The 24,862-nt window shown below is 37.4% G+C and overlaps 1 protein-coding gene across 7 annotated transcripts in view; it reads left to right on the forward strand.

Moving 5' to 3' along the window:
* The window catches only part of LOC129943113 (mitogen-activated protein kinase kinase kinase kinase 5), a 206,567-nt gene that overhangs the window by 116,535 nt on the left and 65,170 nt on the right, over nucleotides 1–24,862 (forward strand). For all 7 annotated transcript variants that reach the window (XM_056052347.1, XM_056052348.1, XM_056052349.1 and 4 more), the window contains exon 3: nucleotides 19,630–19,728. In XM_056052347.1, coding sequence (XP_055908322.1) covers nucleotides 19,630–19,728 — 99 coding nt within the window. The remainder of the gene's footprint in view (nucleotides 1–19,629; nucleotides 19,729–24,862) is intronic.

Below are 24,862 nucleotides of genomic sequence, written 5' to 3' on the forward strand. Positions count from 1 at the left end.
TATTATAATAAAAATATTACTCCGAAAATATTATGTTAGGGAAATGGTTTGTGTATTTGAATGAACTTATCGAATACTCGCCATTTTTTGTCGGTAAGCTAGTTTCATCCCAAGACACAACTCATCCTAGGACAACTCATTCAGGAAATCAAAAATACTTGTAAGCATACTTAAAGAAAACGTTGAGTATTCAACTAGTTCGTTTAAAGCGATTTCCTTTGGATAGCTTTATTTTTATTTCATATTAGAAGAACCAGGATGGAAAATAAATTATCTGAAGATAAGAAAGAGAAAGAACACGTATGTTTAAATTGTAATTGTAAATTGATCGCCTATTGGTTGTGTAGTTAAGTAGGTATCTAAAACGAATAAAGATTAGTTCATTGGCATGCTCGGCTTTATGCAGATAGATAGATAAAGGCATTTTTATGATGATAATGAAAAAATGTTATTGGTAGGTAGAAGCTACTTACTACAATCCAATCACATTCCTTCTTTCTTACAAGTTTTCAGCGCAAACATGGAGTTATTTCGTTCAGCTTATTTTCTTCATTCAAGGTAAAAAAAAGCATACAAACAGGTACAAGAATTTGCTGTTCATGTGTTGTGTGTTGTTTACAATCAGGCTCTTGTTCGTTTTGGATTTAGTTTAATGCAAAACTTACCATATAGTTCCTATATATCGCAAGTAAAAAAATGAGGCCGGGATCCGACCAACTCTGATGACTTCTCATTCGTTTCCGTCTATCGATATTTCTAACAGTTTTACAAAATATACCTAAACAATATTAGGATTTTTTTTGCGGTATCTCAGCCATTACTTGATAAATGTTGGTTTTTAAGCAATCAGGAGTTAAAGGTTTACTGTATAAACACGGTCTTTCGCGAAGCCCTACAAAAAAGGCCAGTAGTGTCAAATCGCATGAACTTGGTGGTTGATTTCGCCACGACGAGAAATTTCGCGGCTAGGGAATGTCTCTTGCATTAAAGCCATATTCGCCCGACTTGTGTGGCATGTGGCACCGTCTTGTTGAAACCAAATATTATGCAAGTCGTATTCTCTAATAGCGGCCAAAAAAAAGTCGTTTATCCAATGACCATCACGCTCCGAATTGACGGTAACAGTCGTTCAATTTTCGTCTGCGAAGTAAGGTCCAATTACACCTCCGGACCAAAGAGCACACCAAAAATTGACTTTGTGGATGTAATTTCCTCTCTTTAATTATTGGACAGTTATGTTTATTAAAATACCCACCGAAAGAGAAATGTGCTTCATCCGGAACGACGAGAAATCGACACATTCGGGTCTTCGGGAACACTTCCACTTACAGCAGCGATATTTTCGGTGAAACGATGAATAGCTGTAACCAATCCAGACTCTTCAAATGTTTGCTTCCGAAGTTGGATAATTATGTAAGCTATAATCTCCTCTTAAAGTACGACATTTGGTCTCTATCAGAATCAGCATTTTAAGCCATAGTTAAGCGATCTATTTTTGTAAATGTAAGACTTTCAACTGAAAACAGAATTGGTTTAAGAACTTAATTTGATATCGAATTCCAGAACTATACTTGTGAAACGGCAAACGGTTCAGTCAACTAGGATTCGACTACAACAACACCTCTGTGGATATATTATTTCGGTTATGCGAGACCTCAATGCTAAGGTTGGCAGTAACGACAACGGGCTAAGGCATGTGATGGGTACCCATGGAGTCGGCAAATGTAATGATAATGGTGAAAGGTTCATTGACTTCTGCAACGCCAATAGCACTATTTTGTTTGGTGACACTATGTTTGAACACAAACTGTATCATAAAATTAGCTGGGTGTCGACAGACAGGCAAGCGTCTTCCAACCAAATTGACAACTTCGCGACTAGTCGACGCTTTAGAAGCAGTCTCTTGGATGTGTGAAACAGAAGTGACCACCACTTAATGATAGCTACCCTAAGATTGCGTAGAGCTACAATTCGAAGATCCAATGGAATAACACGAGCCCTCAAATTCAACATCGCCAGACTAAAGGATCTAACGACACGTCAACAATTTAGGGACCACCTGTCACATGAAATGAAAACAATCAGCAGCACAGTTCATGACGACTTCGAACACCATTTTAATGCTGTGAAAAATGTTTTCATTTCAGGTGCTGACAGAATAGTCGGTCCGAAAAAAGGAAGCAACACTGGCTTTCAGAAGAATCTTGGGCAGGGATCAATGAACGCAAACAGTTAAGGGATCGAATAACTGTTGCACAAGAGGAAGAAAGAAACAAGCTGGAGTCCTCGTATCGCATGAAAAAGAGATAGGTTCACCGCAGTGTGCGCCGCGATAAGCGTAACTACATAAACGCATTGGTGCAAGAAGCAGAAGATGCTGCAAACAGATGCGACAGCAGGACCGTTTACAGAATAACCAAAGAGCTGACCGGTGCACGCAGCTCAAAGCAACATCTAGTGAAAGAAGTAGACGGTACTGTGATAAGTTCAGTGGATGAGCAAGTCAGAAGGTGGAAAGAACACTTTTCCTCGGTTTTAAACCGAGTGCAAACAACGTGCAGCCGATACTTTCTGAAGCGCCTGAACAAACTAATCCCCCAATCCGCACCGCACCTCCCAGTAAAGATGAGATCGTTGACACAATATTAAAGCACTTAAGAACAACAAAGCGGTAGGACTTGATGGAATTCCCGCAGAGCTTTTACAAGCAGCGCCAACGTCATAAAGCGAACATCTGCTCATAAAAGAAGCCTAACCCCCGAATGAGTGGAAGAAGTGAATTATCGTCAAGTTTTCAAAAAAGGGAGATTTAACAAAGTGAGAAAACTGGAGAGAAACATGCGTTGTACCTGCCGTTGCCAAAATCGTAGCGCTGGATCTTCCTGTATTGATCTTATCAACACCCTGCGGATCATTATTGAACAGCGCGTTGAATATCGATCACCACTACAGCTGCTGTTCATCGACTTCAAGAAGGCGTTTTTTAGCGTTTACAGTGAGAGTATCTGGTTATCTTTACGGAGGAGAGGCATCCCAGAAAAACGAATTGCTATTATTAAAGCAGCATATGATGGAACCAAGTGTCACGTTCTGCACGATGGTAGGTTGTCAGATGATTTGAAATCCGTTTTGGAGTCAGACAGGGCTGTATTCTGTCGCCAATATCGTTTTTGTTGGTGATAAACAATGTACTGTGCGCAGCTTTGCAGGTAGCGGAGTGATCTAATGGACTTTGACATCCTATTTCAAGCACTTAAATTACGTGGACTATGTTTGCTTACTCTCTCATAGGATCATGGATCTCCATCAAATGACAATTAGTGTGGAGAGAGAAGCAGCAGTTGTGGGGCTGAAAATTAATTCCGGAAAAACAAAAATGATCATCCTCGGAACCCGCCCATGCTCTCAAATAAATATTTTCTCGCAACCTGTATAAAAAGTGGAGAGCTTTCAGTACCTTGGAAGTATCGTCTCCATCGAAGGTGGAACCGAATAAGATGTCATCTGCCGCATCTGCAAAGCAAAAGCGGCTTTCGGTATGCTGTAAAAGTTTTGGAGGAATAACTCTATCAGCTTAAAAACAAAACTACGACTGTTTCGCACAAATGTCGAATCTGTGCTTCTTTATGGGTGCAGCACTTGGAAGGTTACTTCAGCCATTAGAAGAAAGTTGCAAACCTTCGTAAATAGATGTCTTCGTAACATCCTAAAGATTTTCTGGCCAAACCGTATTTCAAATGAGGTCCTTCATGGAAGGACAGGTCAGGAACCTATACAATCTATAACACGAAGACATAAGTGGCAATGGATTGGACATACGCTTCGAAAAGGTAACGACTGCATTGCAGGCCAAGCAATGCAGTGGTATCCGCTCACACAAGAAGGAAGAAAATCTGGACGACCGAGAAGCACATGGCGCAGGACAGTCGAGTCGGAATCAGCTTCACTAGGCAAGAGTTGGGGGGAGCTGAAACACATTTCTGGAAACCGTACAAGACTGCACGTAGGCGTTGTAGAGACCCTATGCACCTTAAGGGATTCCCAACGGACTGAACAGGTCTGTTAAGTAGATAAATAAGTAAAATGGAAAGCCTGTTATTACAAACAAAGCTTTGGAATACAGGACAGTTTAAAGATTGGTCATGTTACTAATAATGTCAGACTTGTTACTCTTTTTTAAGACTGGTGTAATAATGCCCTTTTCCATATAGTTGGGTATTTACCTGAGCTTAGGGAGTGCAAATATAATTTTGACGTTATTAAAGCTAAGTATCGGAAAAAATGTTCATCTATTTCTACAAGAGTGTCAATGAAAGATTGCTGAAAGTTGTTAGGAAAAAAAAATCACTTTGACGATTTTTTTAAAAAAGTTCTTTGTATTGGCGACGAAAAAAGGTACGTTTGATTTAGATTCTAAGGAACTTGAAACGTTGAGAAATGTCGAAATTTTCAATTCTACGAACTGGACCGATTACAATAATTTAATAAAGCCCTTGACAACTGACTATATGACCGCCAGTTAAAATATTGTAGCCAACTTAACATATTTAAACCTTTAAAAAGAAAACACCCGTCACTTATTTCCTTTCAAGGCAATTCGAGCATGCAACAACGAAGACCGATAGACTTCTAGTTGAACCTCTTAATGTATTAATTTTGTTGAAAACCTATCGATTTTTTTAACAAGACAAAAGTACATAATTCGTTCCTTAAGTAAAACGTCAAAATTGCTTATTCTTCCAAAGCAAAAGCAACTTAATGTTAAACTTTAAATTGTGTATTTAAACATAATCGTCGAAAAAATACTAAAACTTCGTTCATGAACTTAAATATTAAATCATGGATTATTTGAATTTTGCATAAATCATTCCATCCAAAATTACTGCTGTCTAAACGCCCTAATTTATGTAACCTTCATGCACTGCAAAATATATATCTACTCTCTTCCACTTCCATTGGACTCCCACTCACAAGATAAACCAGAACTTCAAATTTTCTGCAAATAAAATATAATTTCAATTCAAAGTCGTACATAATTTATTGATTTTCGAAAAACCAAAATTTCCTATTTTTATCAACTAACATAAAAACCAAAAAAAAAAACACATTTAACCTCGTAACACTCTCTAAATATGAACTACGAACCTCATAGAAACGCCTACGATACGAATACGAATGCGAATCATGAGGAACAATTCATCTGTCAGATCGTTTATCTCAAACTGAATTCCGCTGATTAATTCATGTACTCGAATCTTTTTACATATCTTTGTGTCACTTTATGTAGTTGCTGGAAATAATATGCAAATTTATTCGGTTTAATTCTCTGTATGTGGATCGATGATGGAAAGTGTCATCTAGATACGGTTCTTAATTGCTCCATGGGTTTAGAGACTTTAGAGACGACACATAGTCCCGTCCCAAAGTCTCATCTTCATTTCATCGCGCAACTTTTTTTTTGATGAAATGAATAGAGGTAACTTTAGAATTCTGCTGCTTCTGATGCTTCTGCTGATGTTAATGCTGATTCTGATGCTGTAAGAAATAAGACGGATTTTCCTCACCTTGAACTTTTATTTTATTTTCCCTGCTTTTTTCTTTATAACGATGACAGCGACAGCCACAACGACGACGACGGCGACGAGTAACGTTAAATAAGGATTTCTAGAAAATTTCGTACTCTAACGTATAAAGGTATGTTGGTGGTGTTGAAGGCGGTTGATGTAGGAAGGTGCTGTTATTTTTGGAAGTTTTCTATCCTCTAGAACGATACCTTTATAAAGTTGTGTACCTTAATAGATATGATATCTATATTCGCGTATAAGACTGTTGGGGGTTTGGGTTATTTACAGTAGTTGGGCAACGGTAACTGATGGTAACGTCGAAGTCGTCGTCGTCTTCATCGTGTTGCCAGTTGCCTAGAAGCTTGTAATATGCACTTTCTGGCTTGTTTAAGTTTAGGTCGATGAATGTTTTTAGCCACAAAATTACACTCGTGCAGACCAAGTGTGATGAGAATTGGGGCAACCGACATCGACACGTTGACGCCCCAGCATCGACACGACCTTCTTAACCCGACCGGTATCCTATCACCGAATTCACTACCTTCACTACCTCTACTACCTGTCCTGGCTTTGACAGCAACAACAACAATAACAAGAAACAAGCAAGGTGTAAGTTGTGTGGTTTTAGGTTAAGTTCGTCTATTTATAGCGGTTAGGGGAAGGTGTATTTCCGAATAAGCAAAAATTAGGCAGACATCAATTCCACTTTCAAACTGTGGTTTGGCTGAGAAAGGTAGTTGGGTGGTTAGATGGTTTGATGGTTTGATGGTGGCTGAATGGCTGACTGGTTGGATGGTTGTTGGTAGAATTGTTTGGTTTTTGGATGTGGAAAAGAGGAATTATTGTGAATGTGAAAGAACCGCACGAATGTCGAAAAGTTGGAAATAATTTATTGGTTGTCTTGTGTTTTCTTTTCTTTCTTCTTCTTTTGATGGTGTACATAATATATACCCTAACCCTAACTCTAACCATATTGTGTGGTAGAATTTAAGGGCTGTCAAAGATTGTGACTGAAGCTATTAATTTGAACCATTGAACGTTACAGATACACAACACAGATTATTCGTTTGATTTTTCCCAATAGATAGGTAGGTTATAGGTATAGATAGTACCTATAGATGGTAGATACTTTTTTTGATGCTGATTTTGCTGTGAATTCGCATGACTTGAATCTGTTTATAGGTAAGTAGGTAGGTATATTATTATGTAAGAAGATTGAATAATACAATTATTTTCCTGGTTTATTAACTCAATTCTGAAAATGATAGCAATTTTCCTTGCTATGTACATATCTACTAATGGCATGTTTCGTGATAGTAAAATTAATAAGATTTAAGATTTTGATTTATCAAAAACGACAATGATTACTTATGACTTTGATATTATTTGACAACGATTTTTGGGAGTTTGAATGATTTTAGATTAATAAGATATCAAAATTGGATAATTTATTTTGAGTTTTGTTTTTTCTTCTACAAATTTAGTATATTTAGGATTTTTAAATTCCAGGAGGAAGTTATAGAAATCGGTATGTTTATCGCATTTTTTTCGACGTTTCAAGATCCCTAGAATTTAAGTCAAAGGTTTTTAAAGAAATGTCTTTTAAAGCGACATTCGGGATATGATGTCCCAAATGTACCGAAATTTATCAAGAACTGTTGGAGATATCGACTTTACATAAATGTTTGTTTCACAGATAATAAAGATGCAGAAATGACTTTCGAAATTTTTTTACTAAAACGCGTTTAATCCTAAATATCTCTCAAACCAAACCAAATACATTTTCCATTTTATGCTACACATTGTGACGTGATATAGCGTTGGTATGAGTTGGGCTTTTATCCTTCTGGTACATCGCTTTGCAACCCGTACAGGTCGTCCTCTCAGCTTCTTTGCCTACGGGACAGTAGATCATTTGAGAAACTTTTCTCTCGAAATGCCCAAGGTGCTTGCATCGGCGTTTGCCAAAGTCTATGCTTCTGCACCGTACAGCACGTTGGGGATGATAAGGATCGTATATAGCGACACTTTGGTTGTTCCAAAGAGGGCTTTAGAGCTCTATTGATTTCTTAGCCCAAATAAACATCAGTAAGCAAGGAATGCACAAAATATCAGCGCTACTGATTTGTTGATTTTCCATGTCCATCCTAAACAAACGGACGAGTTTGGCAGTGACGCATAAACTAGGCAAGGCTCTATACAGTTCATGTAAATGTAGACGAAAATATCTCCAGTTGCATTAGAACGCTCGGCATTTGCTATAGCCACTTTGATAGACTTCAGTTTGGATATGGCAATCTTAACTTCGTCTAAGTCGTTAAGTTGGGATTGTTGGCCTTCGTCAGTCTATATTCAATGGATCATCCTATTTGACATCGGAATTTGGTTCGTCGTCGCCGTTACACAGTCTACAGAAGTGGTCCTTCCATATACTCAGCATTGACTGTTGCTGTTCAACTATGATGTTTCTTTTTTCGTCTTTCTTAGCCTTCGGTTCGAGGTTTATGCACTTGTTGCTGTCGTTTCACCTGCTTAAAAAACTTTTGAATATTATTTCTGTTTTTGAACCTCTTAACATCTTCTCTGATAATCCTTCTGAGAAGTCTCTCCGCCTTCTGTACAGCAGTACAGCACTTACCTACTTAAGGTGACGCTACAGTCTTGGGCGGACAAGGGCCTCAACCAACATGCGTCTCTAGCCAGCTCGGTCCCTTGATAGGTAGATAGTTGCGCACTCCAAATTGGTTGAGGTCTTCACCCACCTGCGTGCGCCACCTAAGTCGGGGTCTACTGCGCTGTTACCCGATATTGGATTCGAAGATTTTCCGAGCTGGGGCCTTGATGTCCATTCGCTCTATTTGTAAACTAGATCAGTGTCGCTATACAGACCGTACAGTTCGTCGTTATATCTTCTCTTCCATTCTCCATCTATGCAGACGGGACCAAATATGACCCGAAGAGTCTCTAAGCATCTTTATACGCTCTCATCTTTCTTTGACAGGGACAGGACTCAGCGCCATAAATGAGAACCGGGATGATGAGTGTCTTATGATGGTAGGTCTTATGATGGTAGGTCGGGTAGGCGGAAGTGTTGATCTTCGTCGTCTTGGTTGAGTGGTTGTATCTCCCTTCTAGCGGAATTCGGTTTTTCATCACTGTTATATTATTTGGAGAAGTGGTATTTCCAAACTCTCAACATAGCCTCCGGTTCTAAATCGATGTTCCCCTGATCGTCCTCACAAGCTTCGGTTCGTGGCTGGTACTCTTGGAAGGTTTTTTTTTTACCTTTTGGTAAAATTTACGAACCTCATCCCTGTTGTGACATCCCTCTATCTCCTCGATCGCGCGCTTCTCATACTCTCTTTTTTCAAGAAGCCGGTGTTCCTCTCTCCTCTTCTGCTCGTAGAGCTCGCGAACAGCTCTAGTCCTGTTGTGCAGCGCCGTTTTGTATGCCTCTTGTTTCGCTGCGTGCGCTTGCCGGCATTCGTCGTCAAACCAGGGGTTTCGCTGTGGTGGCCGTGTGAAACCTAGCACTTCAGAGGCGGCATCTCTGATGGCTGCAAGGCACTGGTTTTCAATGCTTAATGCAGGCAGCATAGGACTCCTTAAGAGGTTATTAAAGACTCGATCAGAAAAGGACATGGCAGTCTCTTGCGATTGTAGCCGTTAAACGTCGAAACTTCTCACAGTACTTCCTTGTTTTGGCTTGGATCGGGATATCCGTAGCCGTACCTTGGCCACAACGAGGTAGTGGTCGGAGTCAATGTTTTCCCATCAGAATGTTAGGAAATCATATATACTGGAGAATTGTCGTGCGTCGATCGCAATGCGGTCAATCTGGTTGACAGTTGATTGATCAGGAGATTACCATGTCCCCTTGTGGACATGTGAAGACGCGTGAACTGCGTACTAGCTACCAGAAGGTCTTGTCGGAGGTGGTTTTGTGCAGGCTTTATCTCCCGATTTTGCCACCAGAGATGTCTTCTCTTCCTATCTTGGCGTCAAAATCTCCTAACACAATTTTAATGTCAAAGCCAGGGCAATGCTCATATGTCTTGTCCAAAACCTCAAAGAATATGTCTTTGGTGTCTTCATCTTTCTCCTCTGTTGGGGCATGCGTGCATATGCGGCTTATGTTGGCGAATTTAGCCTTGATGCGGATTGTCGTGATGCGCTCGCTCACACTGTTGAAACTCAAGACTTTTTGCCTGAGTCTACTTCCAACAACACATCCACACCCAAATAGACGCTGTCTTTGTTCTCGGTAGCAGTCGCCGTAGTATACATCGCAGTCTTTTAGTTTTCGTTTGCCCCGTCCATCCCATCGCACTTCTTGGATGGCGGTAATATCTGCCTTGCAGCAGTTTAGGACTTCCGCTAATTGTTCGGCTGCACGTGGTCTGTTAAGGGACCTAAGATTCCACGTACAGATCCGAAGTTCGTTACAGCACTGTCACTGTCAATTCGGAGCATTATGGTCATATGATAACCGGCTTGTTTTTGCCTGCTATTAAAGAATACGACTTGGAGAATATGTGGTTTCAAAAAGACGGTTCCACATGCCCCACACTCTTACGGCTTTATTGCAAGAGACATTTCCTGACCGCGTAATTTCTCGTTGTGGCGATATCAATAAGCCATCGCAAGACTTTTTGTGAAGCTACGCGAAATACCGTGTTTATAAACCTTTGATTCTTGAGTACCAACCAAGTTATGGCTGAGATACCGCCCAATATGTGTCAAAAAGTGGTCGGAAATCATATTTCATATTTATTTCTTCTTATCAAGTTAAATTCAGAAGTCCTTTCCCCAACACTTTCAGTGCCAAATAAGGGGTTCCCCAGAGTAGTCACTTAGGACCACTACTTTTTATCTTAGCTATCAATGATGTACTCCTTTGTATACAATATAGTAACATTCCAATCTATTTGAATGGTATGAAAATTCTCAAAAGCATACAGTCTCTAAAGGATCGATTACAACTCCAAGAAGATATTACAAGTTTTGGTAGTTGGCGCAAAAAAAATGGATTAAACCTTAACCCAATAAAATGCCAGCAATGACTTTCTCTAAAGAAAACTACTTCTAGCTGGATTGATTACAAAATATCTCCAGCACTTTACACATGGCCTTATTGGACTAAAGATCTTGGTTTTCTTTTTAATTTTAATCTCGATTTCAAGGACCGTTTGAATTCGACCGTTAGTAAAGCCAAATCTATGTAAGTTTTTGGTCTAAGGAATTTTAGGTTTCTTACTTTACTCCCACTCTCTATTACACTTTGGTCCGACCCATCTTGAGTATGAATCCTAGATTTAGACTCCTTTTTATGAGATCCAAAAGATTAGGAAACCAACGCAACTTTATGCGTTTCGCCTTGAGAGGGCATGGTCTGATACTTTCAACCTTTCTCCTTATAAATATTCTAAACATCTTCCATACAACAATACTCCATAGCATCTGCCAATTTCTGCATAAGAGCTTTCAGTATTTGACATAATTCTTTGTATTATCGATTTAAAAATCAAGAACATAACATCATCGTCAATTACATATCTTAACTTTCTTTTCAAAGTAATCGCCCACATAAGACTTGTAGAACAACTAAATCCGATAAAATATGAACAATTTGTTCAGATTTTTTTGTTCTTCAAAGTTCTTGCCTTTCAAAAAGTCAGCATATAATTTTGTATCCTTTTTTTATGATTTTATTTGGCACAAAGCCCTACCTTCCACTCAAATCGACCTACAGTCTCCACTTGATTCAATCCTTTAAAAAAATAAAAATGTGACAAAAAAGAAATATAACTACTGCAGTATTTCATAATCCAAAAAGGACTCACATGCCTCACATAGATACGTTGATACCTAGATACTGTTGTTTTGATGAGTTTATCTCCGGCTAAGTAGGTGGTTTCATATCCACTTTACAAAAGTAGGACATAAAAATCCACTTTGGCTTGGCGTATCAGGGTGTTTTTTTATTCGCTCGTGTTTCGCATCCTTTTTTGTTGTCATCCTTTATATAATAAAGCTCTCAATAGATTTACTCAAGTGTTGCTGCTGCATGCAACTGATGCACTGTACACAATAGAACAGCATACTTGAGTTTTTGTTGTTGTTGTTGTTGCTGTTAATCACGTTTGAGCAATTTTAATAAAATATCAACAGTATTCTTGGCCTATTTTAATAAAATAAAAACAAATTATTCTTATTTTTTAATTTACCTTCATGATAATCAAAATATGTACGAATGTGTTGGTAAATCTTCAAAAATTAATTTAAATGAATGAATATTTATATTTTGTTGTGTGTGCAAATGGTCCAACATTAAATTAAGTATTCACCGCACTCCACGCCTGAGCATTAAGTCCTTACATTAGAATTTGCATAGTTGATGAAAGGTGTAATATGATCTTAGGGAGGAGTGAAAGTCCTTATAAGTGCAAGAAAGCAAAGACTTTGTTTTTCGTCATAACACCAAAACCGAAATGTGCCGTCTGCTTAACATAAATTTAAACCAAAATTACATCAAGCTAAAAACTTGAAGAAAACAAATGTTAATTTTGTTTTTATATTCCCAAGCTTCAGAGGAAGAAGGATTTGCTCCTTGAACCATAATGCAAATGTTATAGAGACAACGAACTTTAGATTTTAAGGTGAAAGGGGTTTCAAATAGGGGAGGTTAGAGGGGGTTTGCATGACGGGTGAATATACTTAAGTGATGAACATTGTAAATTGTTGCAAAATTGCAATGTTTTGACTCAGCTTTTAATATCTGAAAATTCTAACAGAAAAGGTCTTACGTTGATTTTCTAGAAAAATCTTATTTCAATGTAGTACATATTATCTATTATATTATTTTCTATTCTATTCTATTCTATTCTATTCTATTCTATTCTATTCTATTCTATTCTATTCTATTCTATTCTATTCTATTCTATTCTATTCTATTCTATTCTATTCTATTCTATTCTATTCTATTCTATTCTATTCTATTCTATTCTATTCTATTCTATTCTATTCTATTCTATTCTATTCTATTCTATTCTATTCTATTCTATTCTATTCTATTCTATTCTATTCTATTCTATTCTATTCTATTCTATTCTATTCTATTCTATTCTATTCTATTCTATTCTATTCTATTCTATTCTATTCTATTCTATTCTATTCTATTCTATTCTATTCTATTCTATTCTATTCTATTCTATTCTATTCTATTCTATTCTATTCTATTCTATTCTATTCTATTCTATTCTATTCTATTCTATTCTATTCTATTCTATTCTATTCTATTCTATTCTATTCTATTCTATTCTATTCTATTCTATTCTATTCTATTCTATTCTATTCTATTCTATTCTATTCTATTCTATTCTATTCTATTCTATTCTATTCTATTCTATTCTATTCTATTCTATTCTATTCTATTCTATTCTATTCTATTCTATTCTATTCTATTCTATTCTATTCTATTCTATTCTATTCTATTCTATTCTATTCTATTCTATTCTATTCTATTCTATTCTATTCTATTCTATTCTATTCTATTCTATTCTATTCTATTCTATTCTATTCTATTCTATTCTATTCTATTCTATTCTATTCTATTCTATTCTATTCTATTCTATTCTATTCTATTCTATTCTATTCTATTCTATTCTATTCTATTCTATTCTATTCTATTCTATTCTATTCTATTCTATTCTATTCTATTCTATTCTATTCTATTCTATTCTATTCTATTCTATTCTATTCTATTCTATTCTATTCTATTCTATTCTATTCTATTCTATTCTATTCTATTCTATTCTATTCTATTCTATTCTATTCTATACTATTCTATTCTATTCTATTCTATTCTATTCTATTCTATTCTATTCTTTTCTATTCTAACCTATTTTCGAAAGATTTGTAGCTTCTAATCAAAGAACAGAAGACCATGTTAGTTAGGTAAGGGATGAAGAGGAGATGAAAAACGTATGTAGAAAGGATGAAAAGGAGATGAAAGGTATATGAAGAGTAGATGAAATTAGGATGAAGAGGCAATGAAGAAGGGTTGAAAAAAAGGATGAAGAACGTCTGAAAAAAAGAATGCAAAAGCCCCTCGCTGTGTGCGATTCTCAAGGGACCACCTAAAAAATAAAGTTGCTAAGAATTATTACAAATAATAATTTCTGCAAATCATCAATTAGGAAGATTCGAACATTAAGTGAACAATTCGACCTTTATGCATTAAAAAGAAAACACCATTTTTGAATTTAAGTCCATTAAAGCTTGCTACCGAACTGTTCGAGATATCAAGAAATAGATTGGTTATAAGTTAGAAATTTGTAAGAAGTAGAACCCTCATTAAATAAATGACAAATTCCCTCTAGAAATAACTTAAGTGTCCCTTTTAAGTCCTTTTAAGATCCTTTCTTAAGAGCAAACAGAAGAATATACAACATAGACATCAAAAGATGTAGAATCTTTTTCTGTAACTGACCGCTTCAAATAAGTTCATATTTATAAAATAAAAAATAGAAAACACTTGAGACAACTCTTTTGGGCAGTGAACTTCTAAATGAACCTTCATAATTGAATCATAAGAAAAAATATAACCTACCTTATACCTCCTAATCTTTTTGGCTTCCTTCTTTTCATGAGCTTCTCAACTAATTTGTATTCAAAATGCTCCAACCCGCCCACCTTTAGAAATCATGGCTCCTTGAGTAAAGATTGTCGTAAGAATAAAAACAAAACAGCTTTCACTTCCTTCCTTTTTTTCTTCGTTTGTTGAAAAAGTTATAACTCAATAAAAAAAGCAACAAACAAGTTTACATCAAGGACATTAACTTCATTTTAATAAAGTACATTGCTACTTGTGTTGATTCAGTGACCCTGCCCCATATATATCCTCCGCCATCCTCGAGGCAATATTAAATCTTTGATTTCTTAAACAAATTATTCTTTGTCGAATATCACCTTGTCTTGTGCCTCTGTAAACTCGTACACCTGCAGTGTAAGGACACGAGTATGATGATGGATATATAATAGGTCCTTTGCTTGTACCCTGACACCATTAATCTCTTAAGGATCTCTTGTGCCATTCACTTTGAAGAACAACCTTCTTTGATTATTATTATTAACACCATCATCCTGTAAAAATAAAAACCGCCTCCTACCCCCTTTATAATAACTGTACAGTGTACAGTACTACAACATTTTCATTTACACTTTTTTTTTAATTTTTAGTCCTTATTAAGTACCGGTGTCTGTTGCTGATACCTGTCCCCTGGTATCTCCTGGAAATCTCCGCTCTGAGTTAGGTTGCAAAATGGGGCGTATAAGTACACTGTGAAAAATATAAAAAAGAGGGAAGGAGGCACTTGAAAAAGTAGTGTGTCCTTTAGAATGAACGAAGTAGTATTTTTCAAAAGGAGGAAGGAAGGAAAGAAGGTTATGAGAGGTTGGATGGAAATTTAAATTAGTTCAGAGAATAAATTTGAAAATACGCAAAATGCAGTTGACGAGAAAAAGAATTTAAAATTAAATTAAGGGACAAATAGGGTTGCAAGTAATTGTTTAAACAAGAGTACTTTACGAGAATGTCTGGTTTAAAAAAAAAAAAACAACAAACAAACTATTTTTGACATAGTTTAGAAAGTCCTGGCTGTTACCGAAGACTTTGCCCGTATAGTTAAATACAAAAAATTACTGTGTCTATTGACAAATACTCCCTAATATCTCCTGCGACTTCATCCAATATGTTTGAATTGATTTCCAAAACAACATCGATCCTTACTGCTGGAAGCGCTATTTGACGCAAAAATTGATCGTCATGTATGTTATTTTGATAATCAGAGTAAACACTTGCAATAAGTTGAGAATTACACTTTATATAGCCCTCGGTAGAAAGGTAGTACGTACTGTTCCCAACTCACCAAAATAAAAAGAGCAACACCTAATGATAGGCAACGATGATAGGTCCTAAAGCAGAAAGCACCTAATGATATAGTACTAATAAGTGTTCTAAACAAGAATATTGTAGTAGTAACCATTTGTGTACGCAAACGAAATAAGGACAACGAACTTCGGACCTTTACGTGGAATGTTAGGTCCCTTAACAGACCATGTGCAGCCGAACAACTAGCGGAAGCCCTAAAATGCGGCAAGGCAGATATTACCGCAATCCAAGAAGTGCGATGGGATGGACCGGGCAAACGTAAACTAAAAGACTGTGATATGTGGATTTGTTGTTGGAACTAGGCTCAGGCAAAAAGTCTTGAGTTTCAACAGTGTGAGCGAGCGCATCACGACAATCCGCATCAAGGCTAAATTCTCCAACATAAGCCTAATATGCGCGCATGCCCCAACAGAGGAGAAAGATGAAGACACCAAAGAAATATTCTTCGAGCTCTTGGACAAGACATATGTGCAGTGCCCTGGCTATGACATTAAAATTGTCTTAGGAGATTTGAATGCCAAGATAGGAAGAGAAGACATCTTTGGTGGCACGACAAGCTGCGGGGCGAGACGTTCTGGTAGCTAGTACGCAGTTCCCACATCTTAATATCCAAAAGGGGACATGTAAATCTCCTGGTCAATCAACCGTCAACTAGATTGACCACATTGCGATCGACGCACGACACTTCTCCAGTATATAGGATATCCGAATATTCCGAGAGGCCAACATTGACTCCGACCATTACCTCGTTGTAGCCAAGGTACGTCTACGGATATCCCGATCCAAGCCAAAACTGTGAGAAGATTCGACGTTAGACGGCTTCAAACGCAAGAGACTGCCATGTCCTTTTCCGATCGAGTCTCTAATAACCTCTTAAGGAGTCCTATGCCGCCTGCATTAAGCATTGAAAACCAGTGCCAACAATGCCTTGCAGCCATCAGAGATGCCGCCTCTGAAGTGCTAGGTTTCACACGGCCACCACAGCGAAACCCCTGGTTTGACGACGAATGCACGCAGCGAAACAAGAGGCATACAAAACGGCGCTGCACAAAAGGACTAGAGCTGCTCGCGAGCTCTACGAGCAGAAAAGGAGAGAGGAACACCGGCTTCTTAGATGAAAAAAAGGAGCATGAGAATCGCGCGATCGAGGAGATAGAGGGATGTCACAACATTTAGAATAAGGGGACATCTAGTGATTAAGAGGAAAACTCGCTTCGAGAACATTCAACGCCTACAAGAACCTAGTAGTTTCTCGAACCGATGTGAGGTACACAAATAGGCGCTCGGAAGCGAAGCGGTTCATTTTCAATTGTGAACTGCGATTTTTATTTACAAGTGTGAATAAGTTTTAATTATTACATTGGAGTCAGAAGTGGTATTACAACTTGTTGTGAATGAAAACAGTGAGCAGTGATTGAACTATTTTGTGTAAATAAGTGAAGTTGAAAATAAAAAAATTAATAAAGTTTTGAAAGACTTAACTTTCCCTGAGCTAAAGGAAGAACTAAGCAAACGTGGCTTAAGTGGGACAGGCGTAACAACCGAACTCGTTAAACGGCAGTTCTTTTGGCCAAATTTGAGGAGAAACTCAAAGAAATGACCAAAAGCAAGAACAGCAGAATGTTCTCAAACAACTAGAAACTCAAAGGAATGATGTCTTGAAACAACTAGAAGCCCTAAAAAGCAACCAAAAGCAAGAACAGCTGAATATTCTAGAGCGGTTCGACAAACAGAGAAACCTTTTAAAAGGCAGATTTGCGGACTTCGAAGAGAAAACCAATACTCTCGAAGAGCGCGTCGAAAAAAAAATGCACGTTTCGAGAAAATAAACACACAAATCGAAACCCTCACAAATGAACTAGAAAAGGTGCGAAAGATGAAAGCTCGAGAACCTTCTGGTGATTGCTCAATAAAGGGAGAAGTGGATCCTCCAAGCTTTGAAGGTCAGATTTCGTGGTCAACCTACAAAAAACAGTTTAAAGCAGCAGCGTTAACAAACGGCTGGGAAGATCACCAAAAATACATTGCTCTTACTCTTGCTTTAAGACGATCTGCTGCTGAACTGCTACAAACCATCCCAGCAGCAAGAGTGGTGACTTCACATGGTAAACGCAGTTGAACAGCGTTTTGGTGATATCCACATGGCAGAATTCGTCCGAGTTTAGCTTAACAATAGAACACAGAAAAGAGGTGAAAAAATCTGCAGCTGCTTCAGGCAGCTGGTAACGAGATAATGAATCACATTGCTGTTAAAGCCTTTGTAAGAGCTTTGGGCGATGTCAATCTCCAAAAGGCTATCATTACTGCCGGAAAGCGGACACTGCCTTCGCTCTCACGAAGGAAGCTGCAGAACAAGCTTCCGAAAACGTGCATCGCCTAAGAGAATTAGAAGTCCAAGAATGCTCTTGTCAGAAGGGTACTGTGGAAAAGAGTCAGCGAGGCGGACCAGCACGATGCTGGAACTGCAATAAGATTGGGCATCTACAGCGACAGCGCAGATTATTGCGAAGACGAACCGCATGACAACACTTTGGAAACAGAAAGTATTCAACTGGTCAAAGTAACAACAACAACATTGCTTCCGAAGTTGTTTCCCACCCGGGAAAACGAATAAGAACCAACTCTAAAGTGCAGAAGTTGGTTTCTGGTATTTATAGGCCCAGGAACGATATCTAGGTTTACCATACGAAACGTGACATCAAGAGGAGACCATATAAGCAAGATTGTAAGCATTGCAGACGACAAGAAGGAAAAGAAGTGGTCCAACGAACCCACTTCTGGCTGGAGCAACGACGAGTTGGAAGGTAGGCTCAACAAGAAGACTCTCGTTTGCAGGAACACAAGGAAAAAACAGAATGGGCTGATATCTCCGACAGAAGTCCGACTCTGAAGGCCTATTGGATACAGTGAGACTCGTTTCATGTCCAAGAGGGTGACCTTCGACGTAAATGGGAATCAGCAGATGCAAAGACGCGAATGATTTTAAAATAATTGCAATCCTTCGAATTTCATATAAGAATTTGTTGAACTGTTTTTCTGTTTGGGATTTCAGGGTTATTTTTTAAAACGATGCTGATAAGAACATAGCAGTCAATAGTGACCACTATACAGCCATGAGAATTGACTTTTTCGTTCACCAATTGAACAACCATGATTTGCTGGAGCATTGGTTTTGACTGAATGATGAAACATGTCACACAGCTCCTGTCACAATTGATTTATTAAAGAACACATGTGGTTACCGCATAGTTACACGTTACGGACCTTTAAATTTGTTATTTAACGTCGCTTGACTATTTTCTGTGGAGACAGAAATCTAAGTTGATAAACCCAAATTCCAAGAAATCCCAGAAGACTATTTCACAAATCAATCATTTTAGTTTTGTTCAATTTCAGTTCTATGTCTCTAAAGAATTTATTCGCAAAAGATTGCATTCTTTTCAAACTCTTCTGGTAGTATATAATTTGACTTCCCTGCTTTTGGCTTATTTTGTGCAAGTGATATCAATGTTAGTGAAAGGAGTCCTTTTTTTTAAATGTAAAATAATAAATGTAACCTTTGCAAAGTCCAATTATCCACCCACCCATAGCCAACAAAAAATAAATCGCTTCTGAGTGAGGTTCAGTTCCCGTTGGTTTAAATGAATGTTCTCAAAAAGTTGTGTTGAAAAATGAAATCACACCTTGAAAGCTCCTTAAAATGTTACTACACTACACACTCCAGGTGACACTAGTTGTACACAACACATATTCCTTTCATACACTTTAACCCTCTTGTGAAAGGGCATAAAGAATAACGTTTCTATACACCTTGTTTAGAATTCTATATATCATGATAGCCCTTAGGTTTTTAATTAGAAGTCTTATTCTAGATTTTTTTTTTAACGAACACATAACTCGTCCTTTATTTTTGTATAGTTATATAAGTATGACTTGCTTTAGTGAAAGAAGCAAACTTTAGAGTGTCATCCTTGAATACAAGTTCAGTGAATTCTTGAGGATGCTTTGTATTTCAAAACTCTAGAAAAAAATATTCTTACATTTACCAAAAAAAAAAAAACATTTTTCTAGAACTTTCTTATCCTTATTCTTCCTTTTTCTTTAAATTTCCAGGAACACCTTATTGGATGGCACCCGAGGTAGCAGCTGTTGAACGGAAGGGTGGCTACAATCAATTATGTGATATATGGGCGTGTGGAATTACAGCTATTGGTATGTTTTTATTTTTCTATCATGTTTTCTTATATTTAATCGATGTGCCAAACAAAATAAAAATTGGGGAAATGGGATATTTGAGTTTACCTTACCTAGTTCATTGGGTTCGGGTCGACGACAAAGCAAAGTATTGTAGATATTGATTAGACCCTTAAAAGCATAAGGGCGCAATCAAAAAATTCTTGGAAGTTAAAATTGTAGTATTGTTGGGTCTAATCGAAGCTTATAGGGTTCTTGTTAAAGAGCTTAACGAAAATTATTGATGTTATAAATCTTCAACATTAAAATAGGAATGATTTAATACTTGATAATGACCATTCCTCTGATGTAAGGGAAGTGCTTTTGTAACAGCTTTTAATAAAATCCAAATCAGACTTCTTGGAAACACAAAAGTAATTCGCTTTATTGTTTTCAATTAGCCGTCCTAGTACCTCGATAAAATTAACTAATTTATTACACTTTTTCCAAAGCCTTGCGTCGTCATCTCTCTTAAACCTCGATTTCTGAAATATTATGACTAAAAGTTTGTTTTTCATGAAGAAGAATAATAGATGACAAAAGTTGTTATGAGCTATAATAAATGATTCATAAATTATAGGTATAAAAAAGGAGTAATATAATTGTATAGAAGATTGTGTATCTCAAAATTGTATCGATAAATCCAGGATATTGAAATTCTTCTAATAGATGAAAATAAAATGGCTTCCAAAAATTACGCCAATCACCTTTTTACTAGAATAAACGCTACACATTTTTTCTGGTTCAAATTAAAAAAATTGTTTTTTCGTGCCATGAAAATGAATAATGTAGACGGTGTTTTTTTAGGCGTTTACTTTTCAATAATAAATTCCAGCCTAGAGGCTCAATTTCTGACCACATTTTGTGTCAGCAATAACACGCCGAATATTCTCTTATAAGACCTCTATCGTCTTGTACTTATCTGCGTAGACAAGCATCTTAACATAATCCCAGCAGTGTTAAATCGCACGATCTTGGAGGCCACGCCCGCAGCAGGCCCACGACTTGAGATAATACGCTCACCAGAAGTTTCCTTTAAATGGTATAGTATGACGACCATATAACGTAAGCATATTCAAGAATTGCCCTGATAAACAAATCATACGGAATTTTGATACCGGATGGATCACGGAACTCTCTGGAGAATCTTTTGACGAAAATAAATACATTACCAATGTCAAAAAACTGGGATTCTCTATTCAAACGTTACGAATTCAAAATACATATTGTCGTTTTTATTGTATTACATTTGCTTGTCAAAAACATTATCTTATATGTCAATATTTAAAATCAAACTATTTTTATTGCATCATTTCCAAAATTGATTAAGATCTTTTTTAGATCTTTTACAGTCCTCAAATATTTTACCATCATCTGCATAAATTACATATATGGAATAACCAGTATTTAAAACAGAAGGGTGATTAATAAATTAAATAAACAGCAATGGACCAAGGTGACTCCCTGGAGGTACATCAAAATTGACTTTAAATTGATATGAAGGGTTACTCCTACCATGACGCTATATTACTTAATAAATATAATGTCTGTGTATTATCGCCTCTAACTACATCAGACCATTGTGTCATATCTGCAAATTTCTCATGCCAAAAAACACCAGTTATAGTTAAAACCCCTACGAAAACCGTTCGGCAATATGAAGAAACCAACTGGGACGGTCTCAATGAATTCTTCAGGAACTTTAACTGGTCACTATGCTTTCTCGATAGTGACGTAGATTTGTGGAATGAGAAATTTTAAACCGAATAGGGTAAAATCTATCAAACCCAAAGAAAAAAATGGTTTGATTCGAGCTGTAAAGAGGTCATTAGGATCAAAAATGTAAGTTTCCGGAATTACAAAGCCAACCCAATTGAGGAAAACCGGAATAAGTTTAAACAAGCTAGAAAAACCTGTAACGGACATATATGACGCATTAAATTTTTGCATGGCCAAAAATTACGGCAAAAATACTACAATGTCCCAATCTACCATTGGGTGTCTGGTTATTTGTAAAAAATGTGCGTAATACTACGTCTTCGTCGGTTCCTACGCTCGTTTCTAATGACACTCCCTATTTAAGCCAATTAATTCGATACAGCCAGTGAGTGACATGAATCCGCCTGTACTTGAAAGCGGAAACGATTCTATGCGACCAATCTTTTTTTGCACTCTGTGGCGAGAGTCCTAAGAGACCTAAACACACATAAATCCGCTGGTCAGGATGGTATCCACTGCGTAAGCTTTTCCATCTGTCCTATTCTACAGGTCTCTTTCCGAGTCGATGGAAAACTGCATTTGTCCACCCTGTCCCTAAAAATGACGAATCCTCCTCCTTCTCTTACTATCGTCCAATTGCACTTACATCCCTCCTTTCCAAGGTCATAGAAATGCTGATAAATGTTCAGCTTAAGAAATATCTTGAAGAGCGGAATCTTTTTAATGACCGGCAATATAGATTTCGTTGCAATAGGTCCACTGGTAATCTCATGGTTTTCTCACCGAACAGTGGAAGAGATCTTTACATCGTCTTGGAGAAAGTAAGATTATTGCACTTGATATATTTCAAGGTCATTTGATAGAGTTTGGCAACAAGTTCTCTTGTTGAAAATGTGTGCATTTGGTATAGATGAATTCCTTTTTCGTTAAGTAGTATTGGACGGGTTCAAATCTGATATCCACAAAATAAACGCTTCGTTTTGTCTCCGGCGCTCTTCCTTATTTTTATAAATGATCTTTTGTCTGAAACTTCTAACCCACGAAATTGTTTCGCTGATAACAGTAGGTACCCTCAGTTTTTCATATTCGTTTTTAGTTTCGCATCCTTGTTCTTCGGATGTGGACTACCAACAGCAGCGTATGATAAGCTCATTAAATTCTGACCGTTGTATTACTAAAACGTTTGCATCTGTCGAGCACCGTCGTCGTCGTAAGGTTTCATGTATCTCATTATTTTATCGCTACTTCCATAAATAGCATTGATTTGTGTCGCCCAACAGTTTAATTTGTTTTAATCCTTAAACCTATGTAACCGGCCAAGACCAAACGCCCTAGACAACTTCAAATGACATTCTCAATTTGAAGCCACCAATACTGGTTCTCCTGTCTCAAACTATCTCTTCGTTCCCTATCGGAAACAGTCCTACTGAACCGAAGGCGCTCAGCTCCGTCCAGTGCGAGGACGTCTCGACTGCAAAGGAGGCGCCTTTTTACAGTTTTATGGCTGACATGGTAGATTAGCTGAACCGGCTCCCTATCCTGTCTAAATAGAGAGAAGCTTCAGGCGGAATGTTGCCACTTAAACGTGCACTTTCGTAGTTTTCATTGTTGGGGTATTAAGCTTTTAGTCGCTCTCGCAATGTGAACCCTACCACGCTTCAGCAAGAAATTATCTATTCTGTTTAAGTAGGCTCTGTTGTATAGAACCTGGTTCGAATAGTTATGTTTATACTCCGACTCTGGTGTTCTGTGTAGTCCAAGGCAACGTCGCAGACATTTTCTCTCAAATACCCGAATCTTTTCCAATTGAGGGGGAGCAACTTTGAACCATACTGGGCACCCTAAGCAACCATGGGCCGTATAAGAGCCATGTAGCAAATCACCTTCATCCTGCTGTCAAGACAGCTGCTAAAAAACAACCGTTTTGTCAGGGCAAAGGCTCCCCTAGCTCTGGCCAGATCAGCACTCATATGTCTGTCGAAATACAAGTACTGACCCAACCAGATGCCAAGGTACTTTACTACACTTTTATTCGCCAGTGGCTGTCGATTTGGTCCAACGAACTCTAGATTTGTCCAGTTCTTTCTCTTACCCTTAAAGCACCATACAGCCGAGTCCTGAACAAAATAGTTTCGCATTTCTGAAAGTTGATTTTCAACTTCCAGTCATAGGAATATTGCAGAATCTTGTCGAAGTCAGCCTGCTAAAGTGTCTTGATAACCTTCTTCGGCGTACCCTATTGCCAGAGACAGACTTGCTATCGGACTGATGTAAATGCTGAACAAGATCGGCGAATTAACCGCTCCCTGCTGAAGACCATTTTTAATATCAAAGATTTTGGTAGATGTTACATTTCCACCGGCTGACTTCTTTTTCTTTAATGAATCAAAGATGATCTGGAGCTCTATCTTCGTTACTAATCAGGTATTAGTCCCGTTTTGCTCCCACCAGCTTCATTTTCGAAGAAAAATGCACCAATGATGGCACTACTTCACAATTTCTTTATTTTATTTGTTGATTTTCCTCCCAATTCGTTGTCTTATTCACGCTCCAATATGGTTGGACGCCTTCAATTACTTAGTCAATTGGACCTTGTAAGCGAATACTACCAAGTCCTTGTAAAAAGGTCTCCTAAGGCTACCGTAATATCTTGAGCTGTTTGGGTCGATGATGATTTAGAGAAGCTACATATACTCGGATATGTGCACCGTTCGACAATAAGTACAATGAGTTCTATCCGCTAGCATATGAGTACCACAAAATTCTTCCACAAACCCGGATAAAAACAGTTGTGGTGGGTTTCTCATCTCTGCAAAAACTTCTTTTCAAAACTTAAAAATATGTTTACAATATATTCCAATTTTTCTGTTCGCTGAATTATGATACTGACTTTTTGACAAGATTAAGAGCCCGATACTTCAGTCAGTTTTGTAACCAATAATTCAAAAGAAAACTACTCAACGACTCACCCTAGTGTTTTCGGAAGTTTTTCTTTAAAGTTTTACTCTTTATTGTGTAGAGTTACATGATCTTCACTGTGATGCCGCAGATTTCTTTAAAAAAAATCTACAATTTTCAAGGAACTTGGGTAAAACTGCAATTAACCAAAAATTGAGAATTAATAAGGTGCTAGGCCAAAACACTAGAAGTAGTAGGAGTTAACTTAGAAAATCTTAGCTTTATCACTTAAAAACAGACAAGGTTTTTTTCCTCTTTATTTCTTTTAATTGTGGTAAGCTTACCAACTTTAGCTCATGTAAACTTGCCCCAGGAATGTTTTGATATGATTTTTGATTTTATTTTATCATGTGGGTAAAAACGCAGATAGCGGCTATCAGACTTATAAATTAACTTCTATAGGAAAGTTAGGCTTTTTACGATTTTTTTCAAATCA

Source organism: Eupeodes corollae, chromosome 1 (genome assembly GCF_945859685.1).
Source record: "Eupeodes corollae chromosome 1, idEupCoro1.1, whole genome shotgun sequence".
NCBI lineage: Eukaryota > Metazoa > Arthropoda > Insecta > Diptera > Syrphidae > Eupeodes > Eupeodes corollae.